Source organism: Balaenoptera borealis (genome assembly GCF_965194805.1).
Source record: "Balaenoptera borealis genome assembly, chromosome: 13".
In the NCBI taxonomy this organism is placed as follows: domain Eukaryota; kingdom Metazoa; phylum Chordata; class Mammalia; order Artiodactyla; family Balaenopteridae; genus Balaenoptera; species Balaenoptera borealis.
The window spans coordinates 53,822,704-53,846,751 of NC_138870.1; the positions used below are offsets into that span (position 1 = coordinate 53,822,704).

Sequence of the window (24,048 nt, forward strand, 5' to 3'; positions counted from 1 at the left end):
TATTACATACCTGGAATATTATTCAACCTTAAAATGAAGGAAATTCTGACGTATACTATAACATCAATGAATCTGGAAGACATCATGCCAAGTGAGATAAGCCAGTCACAAAATGACAAATGCTGTATGATTCCTCTTACATGAGATATTTAGAATAGTCAAACTCATAGAAGCGCAAAGAAGAATGGTGGTTGCCAGGGGCTGGGGGGAAGGGGAAATGGGATGTTATTGTTTAATGAATATAGTTTCAGTTTTGTAAGATGGAAAGAGTTCTGGAGAAGGATGGTGGTGATAGATATACAACATGAGTGCCTAACACTGAACTAGACACTTAAAAATGGTTAAGATGGTAAATTTTATGTTATACGTATTTTACTATAGTTTTTAAAAACTGAAGGAAAAAAAAACTTCGTGAAGAAAAAAAGAAGGGTTGGGAAATAACATGTCTAGAGAACTCTTTCATTCATTCATTGAACATGTAACTATTGATTGCAGCCATGTGGCAGGTACTATGCTAAGTAATGAGAATAACATCTTAAGCAAAACTGACAAACTGGACATGGTGTCTGTACTCCTAAAGCTCGCAGTTTAGTCAACCTGTACAAAAGTGTTCTCGTAATTTAAAATTTTTCTTGTAATAAAATTGAAGAATAAAAATTACCTAACAGAGGGAAATTATACCCCAATGAAGTTGATTTTTAAAAGAGAAAATGATATACAGTTGACCCTTGAACAACACGGGATGGGGGGTTTGGGGGGAGTTAGAAGTGCCCATCCTCTCCGCAGTCAAAAATCTGAGTATAACTTACAGTCAGCCCTCCATATCTGCGGTTCCACGCCTGTGGATTTAACTAACCGTGATCGTGTAGTACTATAGTATTTACTATTGAAAAAATCAACATATAAGTGGACCGAAGCAGTTCAAATTAATGTTGTTCAAGGGTCAACTGTATATGTTATGATTATATAATATTATATTGTTTATTATATGATTATAATAATTGTATTATTAATTATAAGAATATGCCTATAGTTATTCATTATATTAATTTTATTATAATTTTTAAATATATATGTATAATTTCCCATCCTCTTACCCAAGAACCAAAAATTAAAGCTGCCTCTAATCTCCCCACCCCAGTGTGGGTTCTTAAGGGAGCTTCACATAAACTTACATTCTGCAGGGATCCCAGCACAAAGTTGGAAAAAAACACTGCTTTAGCTTAAGGCTATGATAACCATTTAAATAAAAGAGCTCCTAAAAGAAGATTAAAATGTTGAGTTTTACTAGTCATATTTGTTGACTCTGTGTAAATGAATATGAGACTAGATTTTGGTTGCAGATTAGAGAGAGAACATAAGGCTACCAGCTCTGAGGGACACAATGTACTCCACTGAAGTAGGGAAAGACCCCAAACAGGGAGACTACCTATGTGCCTTTTATTTCCCTCTCTATTCACTTTGGCCTTTCATTTTTGACAGCTAAATTAGAAGATCTTCTATTTTAGTCCATCTAAGGACATTACATTAAAGAACGGCTGCAGAATTTTCAAGTAAGAAGCAGAACATGAATGCTTTACTCCTAGACTTCCAATCAGGTTAATTTTTCACAAGAGAATAAAATTTCAATTTATTATGAATTGATTGTGCGACCTGATATATGCAGGCATTATGTTAGGCCTTAGGGAGAATACAAAGATGAGTATGACACACGCCTGTCCTGAAGAAGCTTATAGAATACTATGGTAAATAAAAAATATATACCAAGCAAAAGGGAGAATGTCTGTGCTAATTCTTGAGGGTAGGGACTGTGTCTTAGTCATGGTTGCATTTCTAGTGCCTATTACCACGCCTAGCACAGAACAGGCATGCGATAAATGTTTATTGAATCGTTAAAGAGAAAGTGCTATGGGAGATGCTGTAGAACTGCATTGTCCAATACAGAAGCCGCTAGCCACATGTGGCTATTTATATTTAAATTGACTAAAACTGAATAAAATTAATGTTTCACTTCCTTGGTCACTAGCCACGTTCAAGTGCTTAATAGCCACATGCGGCTAGGTGGCTACTTTGTTGAACAGTGCAGATTATAAAATATCAAGGAAAGTTCTAAGGCACAGAACTGCCATAACAGATCAAAAAGAGGAAGGTACCAAAGTTCTCCACTGAGGAAAGGCAGAAGAACAGCATTTGAGATGAGCCTTGGAGAATGAATGGGTAGGATTTTAACAGGAGAAAATGGAAAGAGTATCCTAGAGAAAGCAATAGTAGGGGAAAACGTGGAGGGGCTGGAAAGGGCAGGGTGTTCAAATCATTTCACATGGTTCAAGCTTTCACAGAAAAGAGGTGAGAGTGGTGAAGTGGTGGGCTGAGTGGGCTAGACCTGGTTTTATTCCCTTTCTCTGCATCCCTCTTTTCCTCCACAGCCGAGGCCACCTGCTTCAGGCCTGTTTTAAGATTGGAGACGCTTAAGACCAACATTCTGGTATTCAGCATCAACACCCTTCTTCCGAGTCTAACCCTTAGGTGGGAGCTCCGTTCTCCTGCCTAGACATCTGCTTTAAATCAATCCCCTGATTGTGTCCAGGTTGTCTAAGTGGACCTCTTCTTTGGGCTTTGAGCTAAGTCCTTTGCCAGTCCTTTCCCAGCTACTGACTTTACTCTTGACTTTGTATCCTTGCTACTCCCCCCAACCCCACATTCCATGAAGGCCGTGTTCCCAAATCCTAAACATGCAGATCTTCCTGGTGCCAAATGTTTATGCAGACATCTGGGTGTAATCCACCCACGTGCTATAATGCCCTGATATTCCTCATTTTGCACATTCTCTTTGTAGAGATCACTCTCGTCCTTGGGCACTGCGCCTTCTCCCTTAGCATCTACAGCTGGATTCGTTTTCCCAGTGGCTGCCCTATGCAGATGTTGGCCCCTTCCTGATAACCCACCCTGCTAAAATAAAGGTCATGCCTGTCCAAATTTGGAATCTGTGACAAGAGGTCAGTAGTGGAGAGCCTTAAATGCCAAAGCCAAAGTGCTTGTACTTAATAAGGAGAGCCTCAAGAAGTTTTTGAGGAAGCAAAGTCCTCACAATCAGTGTTATAGATGAGTAAACACCATGTGTAGGTTGGACTGGAGAGGTTTATTTGGGTGGGAGATAATACCAATTTCTTTAGCCTTTCCATGTGGACTCTTCATAACCATATGTAAGTGATTTTGATGCCTGTCCCTGTATTTTCCATAATTCTCTGAAGTTTTTTAGTTAAAACTTGGATGGTGTATTCCTAACAGGGTCTATCTAGCTCAAGCATTTTCGATTATACAGCACTACATCACCTTACCTGCCTCAGTGTTGGGGACACTTGATACTCTATTCTCTGTAGCTACTATGCCCTCTGATTAGGGTGATCAGCCATCCCAATTTGCTTGGGACTGGTCTACCTTTTGCACTAAAAGTCCCAAGTGCCATGAACTTCCTCAGTCCCAGGCAAACTGGGACAGTTTGTTATCCTAGTCTAGGTAAACGAGGATGGTTGTTCATCAGATGTGTCAAGCACTTAGAATCTAAGAAATGGCCAAGGCTGTCAGGTATGGCTGGGGAAGCTGTGCACTTCCCAACTGTGCAATAAAATGGTGGCAACTATGTATAAGACCACTAACCAGAATGAGTCTCATTAGCACAGCACCAGTACTCACCTGGGCTTCTCAATACCTTCACCTAAACCTGAGACTACAAGTCAGTCTTACAGAGTAAGTGTGTAACTTGCCAAGTGGGAGCTAGACTGCTTTGACTTCCCAGGAGTCACCTTTTAAAAAATAACAATCCTACATTCAAAAGTAACTTTTTAATTATATTTTTATTGTAGGGGAACATACACATAAGACTTCTTGAAACATACTTTCTCATCTCACTGTCTATACTCATACTTCTTGCATGCCAGGAGCTTCCCCTCCATCTCTCTTTTTTTGTGTCTGCTAACCCAACCCATGTGAGCTACTATCTTTTCCCTACTGCTCTCCCCTCTTCTGTCTCCCTGGCCCCAACACGCCATATACACTGATTCCATCACAACATTTCAGGCATCAAGATGATTGCATTAAATTTAATCAACATTTTAAAATGCAGCATCAGTATACAACATTTATTTATATTTTACTTTAACCTTGAATATGCTGCATTTGATAAACAGGTAAAACAAGCTTTAAAGATTAAAAATAAGACAAAACACCTACTTTCCAGAAAAGCCTTTTCAGAATGAAGTTTTTCGGGGCTGCTACTTTAAGTTCTGTACTTAAACAAAGTATCTTCCTCAAAGTATTGTCTTTAAGAAAAAGTTCAGATTTAAGTTGACTGAAGTGCTTAATTTTCTCCTCAGATCTACAGAAAGAAAAGAAAACTTTCCATGGAAAAAATGATAGACAGCAGTTGAGGAATATCAACGATTATTGCTAGGTTTGTAAAACTTTGTTACTAACTGAATTTTAATATAGTTTTGTACTTCTAGCTTTGTTACTTATCAGTAATGAAACTTGCTCCTCCCAAATTGAACTATTTATTAATCTCCAAACATACTTTTTTGCCATGCCCCTTTACTCAAGCTGTACATATCATGAATACTCTCATTGTTCCTGGTAAACTTCTGTCCCTCTTTCATAGTCCAGCACAGAGTTTGTTCACATACCATTTACCATAACCCACGAATCATATGTAATATTATTTGCTTAGTATTTTTTCTTTAAATCAACTCATTTTTTCTTAGAGAAGTTTTTTTATACAGAAAATTTTGTATCACTACTTCACATGGGAAAACCAGTACCATTTGCTATAAATAGCAGGTAACTGTAAAAATAGCAACAAAATTCTAAGTAGATGCTCCCTATTTGAGCCTGAAGCCTGCTCTCCCTTTGACAAAAAGGCAGATGAGCATGTGTTCAAGAGCTGCCACTACTGGCACCAAGCCAAGAGGTTCTCTCAATGAGGTCAGACGAGTTGGAAAAGGGAATCATTTTTTACCATGGAATTCAAAGTTATTTCATGCCATGTCAGAATACCATATGAAGTCATCTTCCATTACTGCCCCATGTGCGTTCCACACTTCAGGAAAAGCTGGCTTAGCTGAAATGAGTTAACATCTTATTCTCAGAGCTTTCCCTAATTCCACCAATGATGGGGAACCCTCTCCCATAGCACTTTTTCCATACTTCTTACACCACACTAATCCTACTTCACTCCATTGCAGTTATTTGTGTACTTGTCCTGGCCCCTCGGCTTTGCAGCAACTTGAAAACACATTATCAGGTTAGATATTGTTTCCATCTCCCACTGTGCTCAATAATAACAACCTGTACTTAACTGAGCACTGACTCTGTGGCAGGGTCTGGCCTGGGTTCTCTTCATGGACTAGCTCATTCAGCGTCACTAGGAGGGCTGAGCTGGGAATTACTATCGCATTTATAGGATGTTAGGTTAAGTAGCCTGTCCAAGCTAACACAACCAGTGATTCAGATAAGCAGGGTGCAAAGTAACAGTAACAGAACATGTGTAGGTTGATGGAAATGTCTTAGAATTTCTGAGTTGAAGTAAAAATATTTTTACCACTTATTCCACAAATCTTGATACCAGCCATTTATTCCAGTAATGCTACATGGAATCTTGGTTCTTGCCCACTTCTTCCCCCTTTATTTAAAAAAAATCGAAGATGCTCTCCTCTATGCAATCAATGAACCTCTCTTATTAACGCAAAAATTAAAGCTTCCTGAAAAACAGTCTCTTTTCTAGTGGAGATACTGGAGGAGATGATCGTTAAGAATTCAGTCTTAGCCATCAAAAAGACCACAAATAACAAATGTTGGCAAGGATGTGGGAAAAAAGGGAACCTCTGTACACTGTTAGTGGGACTGTAAATTGGTACAGCCTCTATGGAAAACAGTATAGAGGTTTCTCAAAAAACTAAAAATAGAAGTACCATATGACCTAGCAATTCCACTCCTTGGTACTTATCTGAAAAAAATGAAAACAGTAATTCGAAAAGAGACATGCACCCCAATGTTCATAGCAGCATTATTTACAATGGCCAACACATGTAAGCAACCTAAGTACCCATCAGCAGATGAACGGATAAAGAAGGTGTGGTATGTATACACAATGGAATACTACTCAGCCATAAAAAAGAATGAAGTTTTGCCATTTGTAACAACATGGATGGACTTGAAGGGCATTATGCTAATTGAAATAAGTCAGATAGAAAAAGGCAAATACTGTATGATATCACATATATGTGGAATCTAAAAAATACAACAAACTAGTGAATATAACCAAAAAGAAACAGACTCACAGATCTAGAAAACAAACTAGTGGTTACCAGTGAAGAGAGGGAAGGGGAGAGGGGCAAGCTGGAGGTAGGGCATTAAGAGGTACAAACTACTATATATAAAATAAATAGGGGGACTTCCCTGGTGGTGCAGTGGTTAAGAATCCACCTGCCAATGCAGAGGACATGGGTTCAAGCGCTGGTCTGGGAAGATCCCACATGCCGCAGAGCAACTAAGCCCGTGCGCCACAACTACTGAGCCTACGCTCTAGAGCCTGCGAGCCACAACTGCTGAGCCCAAGTGCCACAGCTACTGAAGCCTGTGCGCCTGGAGCCCGTGCTTCGGAACAAGAGAAGCCACCGCAATCAGAAGCCCGCACACCGCAATGAAGAGTAGCCCCTTCAACTAGAGAAAGCCCGCGCGCAGCAACAAAGACCCAACGCAGCCAAAAATCAATCAATCAATCAATAAATGTATAAAAAATAAAATAAATAGGGACTTCCCTGGTGGTCCAGTGGGTAAGACTCCACATCCCAATGCAGGGGGCCTGGGCTCGATCCCTGGTCAGGGAACTAGATCCCGCACGCATGCCGCAACTAAGAGTCAGCATGCCATGACTAAGAAGTCTGCATGCTGCAACTAAAAGATCCCACGTGCCTCAACTAAGACCCGGTGCAGCCAAAATAAATAAATAAATAAATATTAAAAATAAAAATAAATAAGCTACAAGGATATATTGTACAGCACAGGGAATATAGCCAATTTTTATAATAACTATAAATGGAGTATAATCATTAAAAATTGTGAATCACTATGTTGTACACCTGAAACATATAATATTGTAAATCAGCTGTACCTGAGTTAAAAAAAATGAAAGAATGCAGTGATAACAGTCATGGAGGCAGAAGAACATGATTATGAGCATAGGGGCAGTGTCAGACAGGCTGATCAATATCCTAGATCTGCCCCTGTTCCTCTGAGTGACTACCATGGGCAAGTTGCTTAGTCTTTCTGTGCCTCAATTTCCTCATCTGTAAGATGAGGATGATGATAGTACCTATCTCATTGTGCTGTTTTGATACTTTAGTTACTTCATGTGCTTAGCAAACAGTAAGTGTTTAATAAATGTTATCTAAATAACAGAGGAATAAGCTTTGAGATCTTGCTTCCCTATACATCCATTTCTAACTACTGCCACATTTCATTTAAAAAATAACCATAGGGGAGGGGGAAGGGTAAGCTGGGACGAAGTAAGAGGGTGGCATGGACATATATATACTACCAAATGTAAAATATATAGTTAGTGGGAAGCAGCTGCATAGCACAGGGAGATCAGCTCGGTGCTTTGTGACCACCTAGAGGGGTGGGATAGGGAGGGTGGAAGGGAGACGCAAGAGGGAGGAGAAATGGGAATATATGTATATGCATAGCTGATTCACTTTGTTGTACAGCAGAAACTAACACACCATTGTGGAGCAATCATACTCCAATAAAGATGTTAAAAAAAAAAAACCAAAACCATAAAATCCTTCTATTCTCTGAGAATTCCAAAAAACAGCAGAAATGTAGTTTTCACAGAGAAATGAGCTTAGAAAAGCAAAAGCCCAGAAAAAATACAATATCAGCACAATTATTTTGAAATTGATTTTCCAGTTTTTTCCGTTAGGAGTCAGCAGTTTGCTAAGATCCATGTAGAAAGGAACTGTTTTTATCTTTTGGCACCTATGATAATAGATTATATCAAACTATATATTTTTTAAAAAGGCCAAAACAAATTTCATAAGAAAAAGCACACTAATCTCTTCATACTAAAAATCAATTAATATATAAATTGAGGTCTCATATACCTCATAAATTCAAGTTAGATTCAGTAGCCTATATTTCTACAGAGAAGTTATGGGTAATCACAGTTCCTCTGAACATTCAGAGAATATTTGCTTTTACACAGATGACAAACTTTCTTTGACTAATTTAAATAAGAAAAAGTCTAGGCCAGAAGACTCCATTATTCAACTTAGGAATAAGAGGAAATTTTACATTAATGTTAACAGATATTCTGTATTTTCATGAGCTAGAAAACATAAATTCACCCAAATAATGTAGCAGGAGGATTACTGATTTAATGATAACCTCTATTTTTCCTATTTTTTTTCATTTTTCCAGACATTTAATATCAGTAGTACCTTACATTTGAATAATGCTTTACAGCTGGTACGGTTTTTCATACATTATCTCAGAAGTGCTGTGTATATGTTCTCAATGGTCAAATTACAGAACTCACAACTGTGACAAAATCTAATTTGAAAACCCAAAGAATATTTACTTCTTTTAAACTGAAGGTTCCTTGTAGGCACAGACTATTTCCTATGTATCTTGTGCATATATTTGCATCCTTCATGGTGCATTAAATTACTACACTTTAAATATGTCGCCTTCAGAAATTAACTTTACAAGAAAAATGCTTTTCCTGAGTCAAGATAGTGGCAGAACTGTCCTTGCCTTCAGGGATAAATTTCAAGCCACACAAAGTAAGAGTCTGTGTTTATTATACAATTAGCTTTAAAATCACTTTACATAATATAGTACCAAAATTAAAACTGATACTTTTTTTTTTAGAATAAACATAAGAAAACACGTAGAAATTCTAAGCTATCTGTATAATCATCTTTTAAAAAAAGAAATCCCGGGACTGGGCTTCCCTGGTGGTGCAGTGGTTAAGAATCCGCCTGCCAATGCAGGAGACACAGGTTCGAGCCCTGGTCCGGGAAGATCCCACATGCCGCAGAGCAACTAAGCCTGTGCACCAAAACTACTGAGCCTGCGCTCTAGAACCCGCGAGCCACAACTACTGAAGCCTGTGCACCTAGAGCCTGTGCTCCGCAACAAGAGAAGCCACTGCAGTGAGAAGCTCGTGCATCGCAACAAAGAGTAGCCCCTGCTCACCGCATCTAGAGAAAGCCTGCACGCATCAACGAAGACCCAACGCAGCCAAAAATAAAATAAATTTAAAAAACAGAAAGAAAAAAAAAAGAAATCCCAGGGCTTCCCTGGTGGTCTAGTGGTTAAGACTCCACACTCCCAATGCAGGGAGCCTGGGTTCCATCCCTAGTTGGGGAACTAGAGCCTGCGTGCTGCAACGAAGATCCCAAGTGCCGCAACTAAGACCCGGCGCAGCCAAATTAATTAATTAATTTTAAAAAAGGAAATCCCAAACATTATGTTATTTAACCCCTACATACCTCAGAACATATCTCGAAATAACTGGAACATTTCCTTGCAAAATCATCATTATCACACCAACAAACCTATCAATAATTCTATGGTATTGTCTAATACCCAGTCCATATTCAAATGTTCTCTCTTGTCTTAAAAATGTCTTTTTATATTTGGTTCATTAAAACCAAGATCTAAATAAGATAATTGTTATATTTGCTTGCTATGTTTCTTAGGTCTTTTAAAAACTTTTACTACAGAAATTTTCAAACATACACAAAAATGGAGAAAGTCTTATAAGAAACCCTCACATACCCATCACTTAGCTTCAGTAATTTTCAACATTTTGCCAGTCTTGTTTTATCTATTCCCTTACACACACACACACACACACACACACACACACACACCTTTTAAAATTTTGAGATAAAATATACATAACCTAAAATTTACCATTTTAACCATTTTCAGGTATACAATTCAGCGGCATTAAGTGCATTCACAATGTTGTGCAGTCATCACTACTATCCATTTCCAGGACTTTTTCATCTTCCCAAACAGAAACTCTGCATCCATTAAACAATAAGTCTCCATTCCTCTCTCTCCATGGCTCCTGGTAACCTATATTCTGCTTTCTGTTTCTGTGAATTTGCCTATTCTAGGTGCCTCGTATAAGTGGAACCATATAATATTTGTCCTTTTACTACTGGCTTATTTAACTTAGCATAATTTCTTCAAGGCTCATCCATGTTCTTACATGTATCAGAATTTCATTCCTTCTCAAGGCTGACACACCCACACTTTTAAGTCAGATTCCAGTTTAATTGTTTGAACAAAGATATGTCATAGGTGGTGCTATGTGTTTCATGTTACATCAAATAATGAGGCACAAAAATTTTAAGTGCCTCATTATAGCATCCCACTTAAGTGATTCTAAGACTGATCAGTGGGTTTAGTTATTTACGTGAGCCCTCCATTTTGAAATTCCACTTCACCTTTCTGTCTGCTGGTTCCATCCACTGAGGATCTTTGCATGAATCTATTATTTCATCATAGGTTAAAAAATGGTAACTTTCTAATTCTGTTAAACCTTCCACATTCATTAGCTGGAATTCTGTAAAATGGAATTTGCTGTCATCAACTTGGGCTACTTGGTTACCCTGAACTAATTACAGTTTATGCAGGAAAGGCAGGATAAATGCTTAATTCTTTCCATTTGTTTGCTGATTTGCAGAAAAATGAATTAGTGCCCTATTTACTTCTAATGGAGTTCAGTACATTTTTATTTCTTAACCAGGTGGGGGAAGGTAGGAGGGAGGACTTCCTCTCTCTGATGCATCATTATACACTTTGGAATTTTTATGTATTCGTTATGTTTTAACCATCTCATTCATTATTTTTTCTGATTCTTGATTTGTTCCATCTTTGGCTATCAGGAGGCCCTTCATGTGGGCTCCTGTGTCCTTTAGTTTGGGCCTTGTTACTCTTTGCATTTTGCCATAAGCTGTTTCAGACTCATTTGTATATTTCCTACCCCAGACCTAGAATCAGTCATTCTTCCAAGGAACTTTGGTTCCCTTTAATGGGGAATGAATTGTATCTTTTAAAATTAAACTTTCCCTTAGTTCACTTACATCACCCCCAATATACGTCACTATCGTAAACCTCTCAAAAGTCGCTCATGACTTACTTAATATCAAAATTATTGACACCATCAATTGACAGAGTGCTCTCTATGTACAAAGCACTGTTTTAAGTAAGAAAATAAGAAAATTAATAAGACATACTCCTTGCCTTCCAGGGGCTCACAATCTATTGGAAGTAATAGTCACATCACAAGTAACTACTTCAATGTAAGGCTGACTATGATAAGAACATAATAGAACTATGAAGTAGGGATAAAATCCAAACTCCTTTGCCTTGCATATAAGGTCCCAGCCTCTATCTTATTTCATTCATTCATTCATTCATTCATTCATTGTACAAAGGCTTATTGGCAGCCTACTATGTGCCAGTGACCAAGGAACAGTCCCTGCCCTTAAGGAGCATATTGCATAACAAGGCAGCACATAAACAAGCAATCCATAATACAGAGTGGACAGTGCTACAGATATGTAATCACAGGACGTTATGGAGGGGCCCTCTTAACTTAGTCTTGAGAAATGATTTTTAGACAAAGGGATAGTGAGCTAAGACTTGAGGAGTTGAAGTTTCTATGAAGGGGAAGAAGAGAAGAGAGTAGGGTTCTAGAATGGAGGCCATCATGTTAGGGCCCAGATTAACAGGGAGCTTTTTGAGAGCTATGAGTTCATTTGGATCAGGAGCTTAGGGCAGGAGTGTGGAGGACACAATAGAAAAATAAAGAGACATCTGGAAGATTTGTAAAAAGCTGTTATAGCGTGTAGACCTTCTAAGGGCAATGGGGAGCTATGGAAAGGCTTTAAGGGAGGAGTTACACGATCAGATTTGTGCTTCTGAAAGATTCCTCTGTTGTATTGAAGAATGGTCTAGAGGGGCAAGGGTGAAGGCAGAGGCCAGCCAGGAAAATACTGTCAGAGCCCAGAACAGATAATTGGGTCTGAGCATGTGGCAGTAGAAACAAGTGGGTGTTATCCAGATATATTCAATAAGTACAGTAAATCATGTGGTGATGACTGGATTAGGGGATGGGGATCTCGGGATCCAGGACTCTGGCTTAGGCTGTCTAGAGATAATGACATCATGCCCTGTTTAGGAAACACAGATGGAAGGTCAGGTCACGGAAGGAAGAGGCTGAGTTCTGTTTTGAATATGCTGACGTTATGGCTCCTGTGAAACATACAAGGAGTGATATCCAGTGGGTAATTGTCTTTGCAATTCAGGGCGAGAAGAGATGTAGATATAAATGTGATGGCCAGCATCACGTAGAGTTAGGAGAGGCAAAGATGGCGAACCCCCCCCCCCCCCCATGCAACTCTGTCCTGTCATCACTCCTTACCTATATGGCTTTTGACTTCCAGTAGCGGGACTGAGCTCGCTAACATATAGGGGATCTTGTAAAAGAGTAGCTTTCTGAAAGAGGAAAAAAAGTGGGAATAGTTAGAATTTTTGTTTACTGAAAATCAATTCCCACTACTTTTAGTCAATGTCATATATCTATTCTTTAATCCCTTCTACAGTACATGATTTGTAACTCATTCCAGTATTTGATAATACTACAGGGAATTTTTTCCTTATATAGTTTTTTTTAAGTTTTAAACATAGCATTTGTTCATTATAAAATAGAATAATCTATCAAAATCAAACAGTACAGAAATGAAAAGTAAATGATAAAAGTTCCCTATCTCTCCCTACCCCTTCTGTCTCAGTATTCAAAACACCTTACTATTGTTGGTTTGGTTTATATTCTTTCAGGCATATAAAAACATGTTAATTATAACATATACATTTATAATATTTACATGTTAGATGATATATTTTTATAAGATGTATTTAATACTAGCTACATCATATCACATATTAATCTGGATTTTTTTCACTTAATATATGGTGGACAGTTTTTCATGTCTATGTATATAGATTTACTTCAGTCTTTTTAATAAAGATTACCCAGTATTACATAGCCGAGATATACAATAATTTTGTTAACTATTCCCCCATTAATGGGGTTATTTTTTCCTTAAATCTTTAGTGCTGCCATTTCCCACTCATACTGGGTCTTGAAACAAATTGGCATGTAGTGTTCAGAAAGTTCTCTAAATAATTTTTTATTTATGTTGAGGCTTAACAGACAGGTCAGAAGGAATTTCTGAAATGTTGCTGATTTACAACTCCAAACAACTCCTGTCTTATTCCTTAATAACAGAGTAGGGTGGTGGGTGGGTGTGTAGGGGGGAATTATGTACTTTTTCTTACTATTTTTGTCATTGCTCTATGTTTAAAAAAGAAAGCTGCCTTTTTTTTCCCTCTCCAAATGTTTATGCCTGCCTTAAATCTAGAATTTTAATTTGAGGATATTCGTTATTTAGCTTTCTAGCAGTTATTCCACAACATATGAAGGGCAAAGAATTGCCATATTTTGTCTTTGTAGAATTTGAGATGCTAAACAATGCAGATGTAATTACTTTTGGTGAAAGTTACAGATAAAATGGGTTACTGACAAGGACAACTCTTTGGAAACCTTTAAAATCAGAATGAGTGCTAATTTCTAACTGGATGGTTTAGATTAATTTTATCTGAAAGTATACAGAGAGTTAAGATGTCTAATTCCTTTTCCCAGAAACATTTATTCATACCTCAACATGAAAGAAATCTCAAGGCACAAGAGAGCAATTACCCAAGATAATTCTGACAGATTTAGGAGATTATTTTTGTCCATTTCCTAAAACTTATGAAGATAGCCAGGACTAACCAAAGGTGACCAACCTAATGAAAGACTTCAACAATGTCACAAAAAAGTCACAACTTTTAAAATGTTTATATTAAGTTAATATCTTATTCTCACTAGAATGAATGCTAACCTGATAGATTCATCATTTATATATGAAATATTTGCTTACTCATTTTTCATCCTTCAATGAAGGATGTAGTTAGTTCCCCGACCAGGGATAGAACCCACACCCCCTGCAGTGGAAGCACGAAGTCTTAACTGCTGGACCGCCAGGGAATTCCCAGAACATTGTTTTCAATGATAATATCTGACAACTCATAAAGATAACCCCCCTCCATCCACATTATTTCAGTGGTCATAGAAAAAAAAAAAAATCAGACTGTCTGGGTTCAAATCCCAACTCTATATTAGTTGTACAACCTTGAATGTATCATTTAATTTCCCTGTGCCTCAATTTCCTCATCTATGAGATGAGACTAACAGTCCTACCTCGTAGGACTGTTGTACAGATTAAATGAGTTAATATTCAGAAAGCATCAGAACAGTTCCTACCAATAATAACACTACATGTTAGTTATTTGTTATTGCTTATAGTGTCAGAAGGGCTATGAGTTGGCCTATCTGACTTACCCCAACCATGCCTTTGCTGCAGAATTTAAAAGTAGTACTTAAAACTGGGAGTTAGTTAAACAGTTATTTTGAAATATTTAGGTAGATTTTTAGAAGTCAATTAAATTGTGGTTTTTCTATTAGAACATATGAAGCCTTCTTTTAATAGATCAGGATTTTCCCTCTATTTGTGATTCACTTACGTTCTTAATTTGGAGAAAGCGGTTTAAAATTTTAGAGAGGAATTTTAAACATTTAACAGTTAATTCAAACAATAACATTCTGAACTGTGCTATGAGAAAAAAATGAGAGTTGTCTTGCAATCTTTCACAATTTTTGTCCACTTATAAAACCCCCTCCTTCCTAGCTTCTTCTGAGTGAAAAGAGTCTTTCATACATCTTCATATTATTATGTTGGAAGATCAATAATAAAAATTATGTATCACTGAAGATAAGTAAAAAGGGTCATACTATTCTTTTAATAAATTACTTATTTTAAAACTGATCCTGGTGTTATAAGAAGATCCCTAAATGGGAGTTCTGACTCTGCCCCTACAGTTATTATATAATGTTGAGTAAGTCACTTAGAATTTTTGTGCTTCAGTCTCCTCATTTATAAAATAAGGGACATAGACCAGGTGATCTCTATAAAATTATCTGATCTTATGACAATGAGTCTGTCAACTACAAATTGGCACTTGCCACTGGCACTTGCCATCTGCCTCTACAAGGATTAAGTCATGTGCTGCTGCAGCTGCTAACTTTTCAACACCCCCTGAAAGGAGTTCAGGGTGGAGAGCGGAAATGAGGCATGCTGTGGTCTGGGAAAAACTGGCAGAACCGGTCTTCAGATAGTTAGATATTTTCAGGAGCCAGTTTTATGAGCCCAGTTCTTGTATCTCCTCATATCTAGAAAAGCACTACTAAAATCCTTCATGACGTCTGTTCCTCGTGACTAGCAGTAACCTTCACAAGACTAGCAGAAACCTTCTGCAAAAAATATGTGCTTGATTGCATGTACTCCCCTTTCACCAAAATCACATAGATACTGACCTTCCCCCCTACCTGTTTGGAGCAGTTTCTCAGAGCTATCTGAGATGCTGTCTCCCGGGCTATAGTCATCATTTTGCCCAAATAAAATTTAACTCACAAATTTCATGTTGTGCATTTTTTTTTCAAGTCAAAAACTCCCACTAACCTACTTTCAATAGCACAGCTAAGAAATACAGAAACATATTGATAATGTTGAACTTTATCTGAGCTCCCTGCTCTCTGAAAGCAGAATGGTTGAGAAATCACCCCAGCTAACTGCAAAAGACCACCCTGCTCACAGATATTCCAGGATAAGACCTGTCTCCAACCTTCCTCATTGATTCCCATGAGACTCACTGCTAACTCCCTTGTTTATTACCTGCCTCTGTAAAACCTCAGGTCCATCTCCTTTTCTTGAAGACATGTCTCATTAATGAGCATTTTCCCTATTGCAATAGCCTGATAAAATCATATCCTTAATGGTCCAGTGCATTATGTCTTACACAATATTACTAAATTCCAAGGTTAAACTTCCAAAATGGGGAGGAAGAGCAGGGAAGCCTACCCTAAAAAACAATACTCAAGTCAAGGTTAACTTAGGAGCACACTTACTATAACATAATTGTTCCATGAACTTTTTAAGTGCAGAAATATTGATGAAGTTGTGGAAATAATGTACAAATGAAGTTCTGACTCCTTTTTCTCTAGGTTTGGGTTACTCTGTAAAGGGGAGGCCAGGGAGGAATTTCCTAAGTAAAACTCATTTCCGTTCCCATTGCCCTTGAAAGGGATTTCACTTAGAGAGTCTTTGTGATCTGAAAGTCCCTGGGGTTCTTTTGTGTTTGTGGTGCAAAATGGCACACCGATAGCCTTGCTAGTGGCTGATGTGGGCTGACAGCTCCTCCTGGAGGGGGTAGGTAAGGGTCGACAGGCACTTTGGCCATGAAGGGACAGCTTCTTGAGGTCTGAAGGAGGGCCAAGAGTTGAGTCCTTGGATGGTGTGCTGCTCTCTTGGTGGTACCTGTCAGGTAGAATTTAGAGTTAAACATAATATTCAGAATTTAACAGTAAGAGACAAAGAGAACCCAGTAGCCCCATTGCAGCAGTTTAAGAGTCTGAAAGTAAAAGTCTTCACATAAAAGAAATGCTTGTAAGAGAAAGGAGTGATTTACTTTCACCTGCCGTTGACCATTGACCTAGAGGAGGTATGGCACAATTCTTCAGTATACTCTCCTGCTTTCAGAAATAAAACTCTATGCTATGTCATTTAAAGAAGAATTTTTTATATCTAAAGCATTATGCCTGTCCTTCACAGAGCCCAACATTCCCAGTGAAAGGACTTTTCATTGTAGTTTTGAAACTTGATTGTTCTTTCATCGTGCATTTCTAATGGATCCTATAAAGAAAAAAGGACTATTCATATGGAGAGATGAAGAGAGATTTTTGTAAAATGGTGTTCTCTTTGATTCATATTTTGCTAACACTCTCTGATTTTTCCAGTATCATCCCAATAGCATCAGCACTTTTTTCAGAACCAATCCTGGGTCCCATCTTTTACCTTCTCTGTTCTCTCCAGCTCACCATGACTCATTTCTTTTCTCTGCAACACAGGAAGCAAGTGGTGGAGGCTAAGAAGTTGCAGAGTATGAGATCTAAGTTCTAAACCAGGCTCTGCCACTCAGTGGTTATGTGACTTTGATTGACCTAAGCCTCAATTTCCTAATTTTAAAATAGGAACAATAATAGAACCAATCTCATTGAGTTTGTGTGAGGATTAAGTAAGAAAATACATGCAGTGTTTTTTAACACTGGAAACACTCAGTAGGTGCTGGTATTAATATTATCCTATATTGCCTTGAGTTGCTGGTTTATCATTTTACATTAAGATATCTTATCTTCCTTATGAGACTGGAACCTCCATGAAAGTGGGAAACCACTTTTTTTTTATTAGTTCTTAACTTTAAACAGGTATAAAATTCATTCATCATCTGTACAATGCTATGAACTGTGCTGAGTTCCAGCCCTCAGCTCCCTCTTCCACTGACCTTACATACGTGTACACGCATGCATGCACACACACACGCATACAAAAGTGCTCACCTCAGTTCACTTATCCAAGTTCCATCCCCCTTAAACAGCCATCCTTGCCAAACCCTCAGGCTTAAGGATGTGCACACTGGCATTGTGGTCCCAGAGCATGATCAGGAAAGAGAGTATACGAGCACCCCCTCCTTCCTGCACTCTTCTTGCCCTGGGGAGTGGCACATGACATGGCCAGGTTTTAAACACACAGCTAAACAAATTAATGTATATGACCCATAATCTCTGAATGCCACTTACTGATTATCTTACCTTGCCCTGTTTCTTCATAGGATTCTAGTATTATGTAACAGTGATATCAAAGTATCTAAGAATATAAGATGCTCACATAGGATTTTCAGGTCAATGAATATGTGTAGCCTAGAAATGGATGATACGTACTCCAATCCTCTTGAAAGTGATAGCTTTTCTTTATTCTTGTAGATGATATTTTCTAAAATTTTCTTTATGGAAATTAAGAGAGTTAAATAACCAGTGCACAGATTATGTTAGGTAATGTTATGAAATTATGTTAAAATGTTCATTTTAGGCACAACATATGTTTCATGTGAAAGGTCAGCAAAATGATTTCAGGTAGTTACAGAAAGGCACACTTGAAGTGACTGTTATTTACTCAGTTGTATGAAAAATTTATTATTTTAAAGAGCTAAAAGAGTTTCTAAAAAGGATTACCTTTTTGACAGCATAAATTAAAATGTCATGGACATTATAGCTTCACCAGTGAAGCAAGCCAACTCATAAAGCTAAACTGTATTTTTCACATGAAATTCAATAATACCCACTTTTAGTAGTCTGATTAAAAAGTAGTTCATTACTAAGCAAGAGTTCTACAACCTTGAGTTTCAACATGTGTCAACTTCAAATTTACTCAACTAAGTTGCTGAAAGTCAAGTGTTTTTCTAATGAGCTGATTATGTATCTCTAGGGAGAGCCGCCGCAAAGGAGAAAGCAGTGGGAGAACTGGGAAAGAGAACTCCAGGATCAAAAGTATGCACAAATCGTTTTTCTCCTTTCTCCCTCTGCATCAAACACAGATAAACTCCTTGAGGGTGAAACTGTCAGGTTAAAAGCCAGAGTCCAAAAAGCAGCAGGCAACATTAAACAGCTTCAGAAAAATCTGTTAGATGCAAAGTCAGCTAAGAATGCAAAGTACATATATACTAGCATATTGACTCTATCAAGAAATGAAGAAAAATGGTAAATAAAATTTACTTGGGCTTCCCTGGTGGCGCAGTGGTTGAGAATCTGCCTGCCAATGCAGGGGACACGGGTTCGAGCCCTGGTCTGGGAAGATCCCACATGCCACGGAGCAGCTGGGCCCATGAGCCACAACTACTGAGCCTGCGCGTCTGGAGCCTGTGCTCCGCGATAGGAGAGGCCACGACAGTGAGAGGCCCGTGCACCGCGATGAAGAGTGGTCCCCGCTTGCCACAACTAGAGAAAGCCCTCGCACAGAAACGAAGACCCAATACAGCCATAAATAAAATAAATAAATAAATTAATTAATTAATTTAAAAAAATAAAATAAAAAAATAAAATAAAATAAAATTTACTTAACTTCTTTCTCATCCTTTTTAAGAGTTTTAAAATGGAATAGAAAAAATAATTGATTTTTAAAACTCTTAAAAAGGATGAGAAAGAAGTTAAGTGAATACGAAAACAGGGAGTTTAGTTTTCATGGAAAGCAAAACACCAATCAGACCGAAATTGTCAGATTAATGTGCTAAAATATAAGAAACAAGCAGAACAATAAGGAACAATGATTCTTCCATAAAAAAAAATTATATAGACCTAGATCTCAAGATGTAGAATTTGAGCTCTCCTGAATAAAAAATTCCCCATGAAGACTCTACTAAAGCAGAATTGGTGAAATATAAGCAATTCTATGTGTAAAATAATTCAAAGCTAGAAAATAATTCTCAGATATTTAAGTGTAATCAAGAGGCTGGCAGAGACCAGTACCAAACTCTTCATGTGACCCAGAGTCACATAATATTCAAAATGTCCCAGATGCAATCCAAAATTACTTGACATTTGAAAAGCCAGGAAAATCTCAATATCTTATGAGGAAAAAGAAAATTAACAGATATCAATCTTGAGATGACAAAGATGTTGGAATTATCAGACAAAAGCTTTAAGGTAACCATCATAACCATGTTCCAATAAATGAGAGTGAACCCCTTTGAAACAAATGGAAAGATAGAAAGTCTCAGCAGAGAAATAGCAAATATAAAAAGGAACCAAATGGAAATCTTAGGAGGAAAAAATACACTACAATAACTAAAAATTTTTAAATTCTCTGAATGGACTCAATAAGCAGAGTAGAGATGACAGAGAAAAGAGTCATTGAATTTTGAAGATAGAGGAATAGAAATTATCCAATTTGAACAATCCAGAGAGAATAGAGATTGAAGAAAAAAATGAACACATTCTCAAGGGACTGTGTGACAATATGACAAAGATCTAATATTCATGTCTTCAGAGTCCCAGAAGGAGAAGAAAAAGAGTGGTCCAGAAAAAATATTTGAAGGAATAATGGTTGAAAACTCTCCAAATTAAGCAAAAGACGTAAACTTATAGATTCAAGAAACTGAGTGAATCCCAAATAAGATAAACTCAAATAATTCCACACCAGACATATCATAATCAAACTGCTGTAATTGATAAAGGAAATTAAGAGATATTTAGAACTGAATGGCAATATACATCAAATACATGTGACTCAGCTAAAACAGATTTTAGGTTATAGCTGTTGTTGACTCTGGGTCTTATTTAAATTCTATGTAGAATGTTTTTTTTTTTAAATCAGACAATCAACTGCTGTGTGCATTCTGTTCAGGATTTTTACTTCCATTTAGAGGAGAGGTAGGGCAAAGTGTGCTTACTCCACCTCGACCAGAATTTAAACCTTAATTAATTTTATTACATCAAAATTAAAATTCTACTCGTAGAAAACACCACATAGAATAAGCTAATAGGTAGTTGACAATATGGGATGAGGTATTTTTAATCTCTAAAACCAATAAGAAGATTAGTATAATGTACATTAGTAGAATGTACAAAGCAATTCTGCTCCTGAGTATATGTCCCAGGAAATTTTTCAAACAGGATGGAAGAGAGTAAGGGGGAGAAAAATGAATATTGATTTCTACCCCAACCCTCAATATTTTTTGTATTTTTATAAATCTGTAACTGATCAATGAATATTTGTTAATAATTATAAACTATGATCTAACTGTGTGCAAGTGAATATATCTATTTAATAATTGCAGTGTCAATTTTGAGAAATATCAAGAAATAAGGGCTTATTATAAGAACAGCTATTGGAGGCCTTGAATCCTTCTCTTGAGTTTCTAAACATTCTGAATTCATATACTTACACACATAGTATATTTACATAAACACAGGACTTGGTCCTCTAATAGAAGTACAGCAACCTATTGCGTAAGAAATCCTTAGGAAATTAATATAGATGGTGCCTCGTGCCAAATTATTGCACAATAGCATTTTTATTTTTTACATACTGTAGTATTTATTTGTGAGAAGAGAAAACAAAAGTTATTCTGTTTCAAGGCTTGATCAAGTATTCTGAGGATGCTGAATAGATTATTGCTCAGTGACTGACTTTGCAAAAACAAAAGAGCTAAGTTTAATAGGGACTCACTAAGTGCCACACACAGTTTAAGCACTTTACATGTACAGTTGACCCTTGAACAATGTGGGGTTAGGGGTACTGATCCTCTGCACAGTTGAAAATCAGCATATAACACTTTACAGTTCACCCCTCTGTATCCAAGGTTCCATATCCAAGGATTGTGTAGGACTGTAGTATGTATCTATTGAAGAAAATCTGCATATAAGTGGACCCTCAAAGTCCAAACCTGTGTTGTTCAAGGGTCAACTGTACATGACTTAGCCCTTTACATATCATCCCTGTGGGATATGTACCATTGTGAGCCCCATCCTACCCATGAGGAGTGAAGCCTGGGAAGGTTAAATAGTCCAAGGTAGAGTCCAGATTTGAAGTCAGCCAGTGTGGCTACAGAGCCTTCATGTTTTTATCTACTATGCAGAGAAGAATAAAACAGCTCCCTTTTTCTACTTTCTGCCAAGAAATGCTTCTTCTTAGAGAAAAATATAAGGTTCACCTTCTTGGTTGTTTTTTTTCCCTTCTATTTTGCTAATGATATACAATTAAATGCAATACATTCTCATTTCATAAGGATGCCAAGGTGGTCAGCTCTAATTCTGTTTATTAAACAGATCGGTTTCTCCAGAAGTTCATCCCACTACTTGCCATGCACTACGGTTAGAAAATCTGCTTTTAGGTTTTCATTAGCTAAATATCAGTAGAGGCTATAAATAGATGTGAACTCAGATTGAAATCCACCCTGGTGGGTATGAGCTTAGCAGATCTGGACTGAGGGCTAAGCATTTTCACTCTTCTCCTTTGGATTATTCAAGGTGAATGCAATTAAATTTACATAAATCTTACTCTGTGCCAGCACTGTAAAAATGTTCTATTGATCTGTATTTTTTTTTTTTTTTTTTATATGTGCAAGCCATAGGCAGTCTTTTTTCCCCCAGCTTTAGGGGATTCTTAAGTAGGTCACAATAAACTTTTCCTTAAAGAACATTTTGGTTAAATATCCGCTTGGGTTTTCTCCTGTAAAATGCATGACTACATGGAACTGTCCGCTAATGAAGAGCTGTACTAAAGATAGAGGAACCAAAGTGCTGGATCTCATTATCAGAGATCATCACCAGTCTGTTTTCTATCCCTCAGGTGTTAAAAGGCCTGTTGTTTACTACTACCTCGAAAAGTAATCATATTTATGTAAGTGTGATGTCCCAAGATAACTGCATCCTTCTTATGACCTGCAGCTTCTCATAATTAGGCCTAAAACTTTACACCTCAGAGATGTCACAAAGCTCTGTACATGGTAACATTCTTTGTCCCTCTAATTAGTGTTTATCGTAGCCTGCCTTTTGCTTACGCTTTTGACTCAGATGTTTAATTATGAAGATGACAGTACTAGAAAACTATGGGATAGCAGACCTAACTCCACCACCCCCACTTTATTTGGAAATCACTCCTCGCCTCCACACATGGAGCACACAGAAGCTGCCATGTTTTTAAACCTCTTGCCTATGGTGGATATTTTTTAGCAGTCAGTCGTTTATTCAAGTTAGGCATCAGAGACCTTCCCAGGATTTTTTAATTTGGTGCAAGGAAGTGTGTGAGTTAGCCTTTGTGTGGTGGTGGGAGAAGTAAAAAGTGAATTTAAGACAGTGGGGGACTTGGCTGTCCCACAGAAGACGTGGTATTCAGTGAGAGAAGACGAAGCTGATCCACAAACATCAGAGGAGACAGAGACAAAGTTCTATGGCGCTCAAGGCCCAAGTTCCAGCTATGCCCAAGTCCAACTTCATTCTTAGCTTTCCTACTTTCCTAGGTTGTGGTTTCTACCTTTTGCTGATTTTGCTCACCATTGTACATCTAAAATTGAACACAGAGCCCAGCAAATAGAATATGCCAGATTTAACAGGTAAAATAGATAGATCTACATTTGTATCTATATTTATGTCCGTATCTATACATATCTGCTGAATGAATGTTGAATAACACGAGTTGCCCTCTAATTCCAATATTGCCCTGTAATTCCAATAAATTCCCCTTTTAACCTAAGTTGGACTTCTGCCACTTTTAACAGAGTTCTGACCTCCACAATAACCTAAAACAGCTACTGCATACATTACTTAGAAATCTCTTTTATTTTTCTAAACTGGAAGAAAACAATGAGGCTATCAGAGTGGTCTAGAAAAATTGGGGCATTATATGCCAAATGTGAAGTGAATGTTGAATCTGAGAGCAAGTGGGTGGCTATCCACTGGCAGTGCCTCTCCCTCAATACTTCCAGTTACAAGGGCCACATTAGGACCTTCCCTTAGTGCCCTGAGACAAGAAGGCGGAGACCCCTCCTCCCAGAAGCTAGTAATTTATGGTGCTCAGGGTAACAACGGAAGTGTATCAACCCCTTAAAACATAGCTCGTTATTACATGGATTTAGAACAAATCATGATCCTCTAAGCCTATATGATACAAGCCAGGCTTCCTAAACCAATTTTTTTTTTCTTTTGGTGACAAAAAAAGTTAATCAAATTTAGTTTAAAAGACCTTTGTATGTCATTGTTCAGTGAGAGAAGGTATGAGAGTAAGTACCGTGGGAAAAGGCCCCTTCCCAGTAACCCATTGCATAGCATGGTACACCACAGGTCTTGGGGGTGAATCCTCTCCAAGTAGACGTTCACTTTTTCTTTGCACATTTTGCAGTGTTTTCCTGGGGGCTGTTTCCCCCATGTCATAACCAGACTTTCAGTGCCCCAATGCACCTTAATTTTCCCCATGCCTATAA

At 37.7% G+C, this 24,048-nt stretch overlaps 2 protein-coding genes across 2 annotated transcripts in view; one reads left to right on the forward strand and one right to left on the reverse strand.

Moving 5' to 3' along the window:
* The window catches only part of XPOT (exportin for tRNA), a 146,654-nt gene that overhangs the window by 53,082 nt on the left and 69,524 nt on the right, over positions 1–24,048 (forward strand). The gene's annotated exons all lie outside the window — the stretch shown is intronic.
* LOC309608719 (uncharacterized protein C12orf56) overlaps positions 1–24,048 on the reverse strand; it is a gene marked incomplete at its 5' end in the record, with an annotated part of 77,351 nt that overhangs the window by 28,329 nt on the left and 24,974 nt on the right. Inside the window, 3 exon segments of the mRNA XM_082349145.1 lie at positions 4,231–4,375; positions 12,500–12,573; positions 16,145–16,553. Of these exon segments, the coding sequence (XP_082205271.1) occupies positions 4,231–4,375; positions 12,500–12,573; positions 16,145–16,553 (628 nt within the window).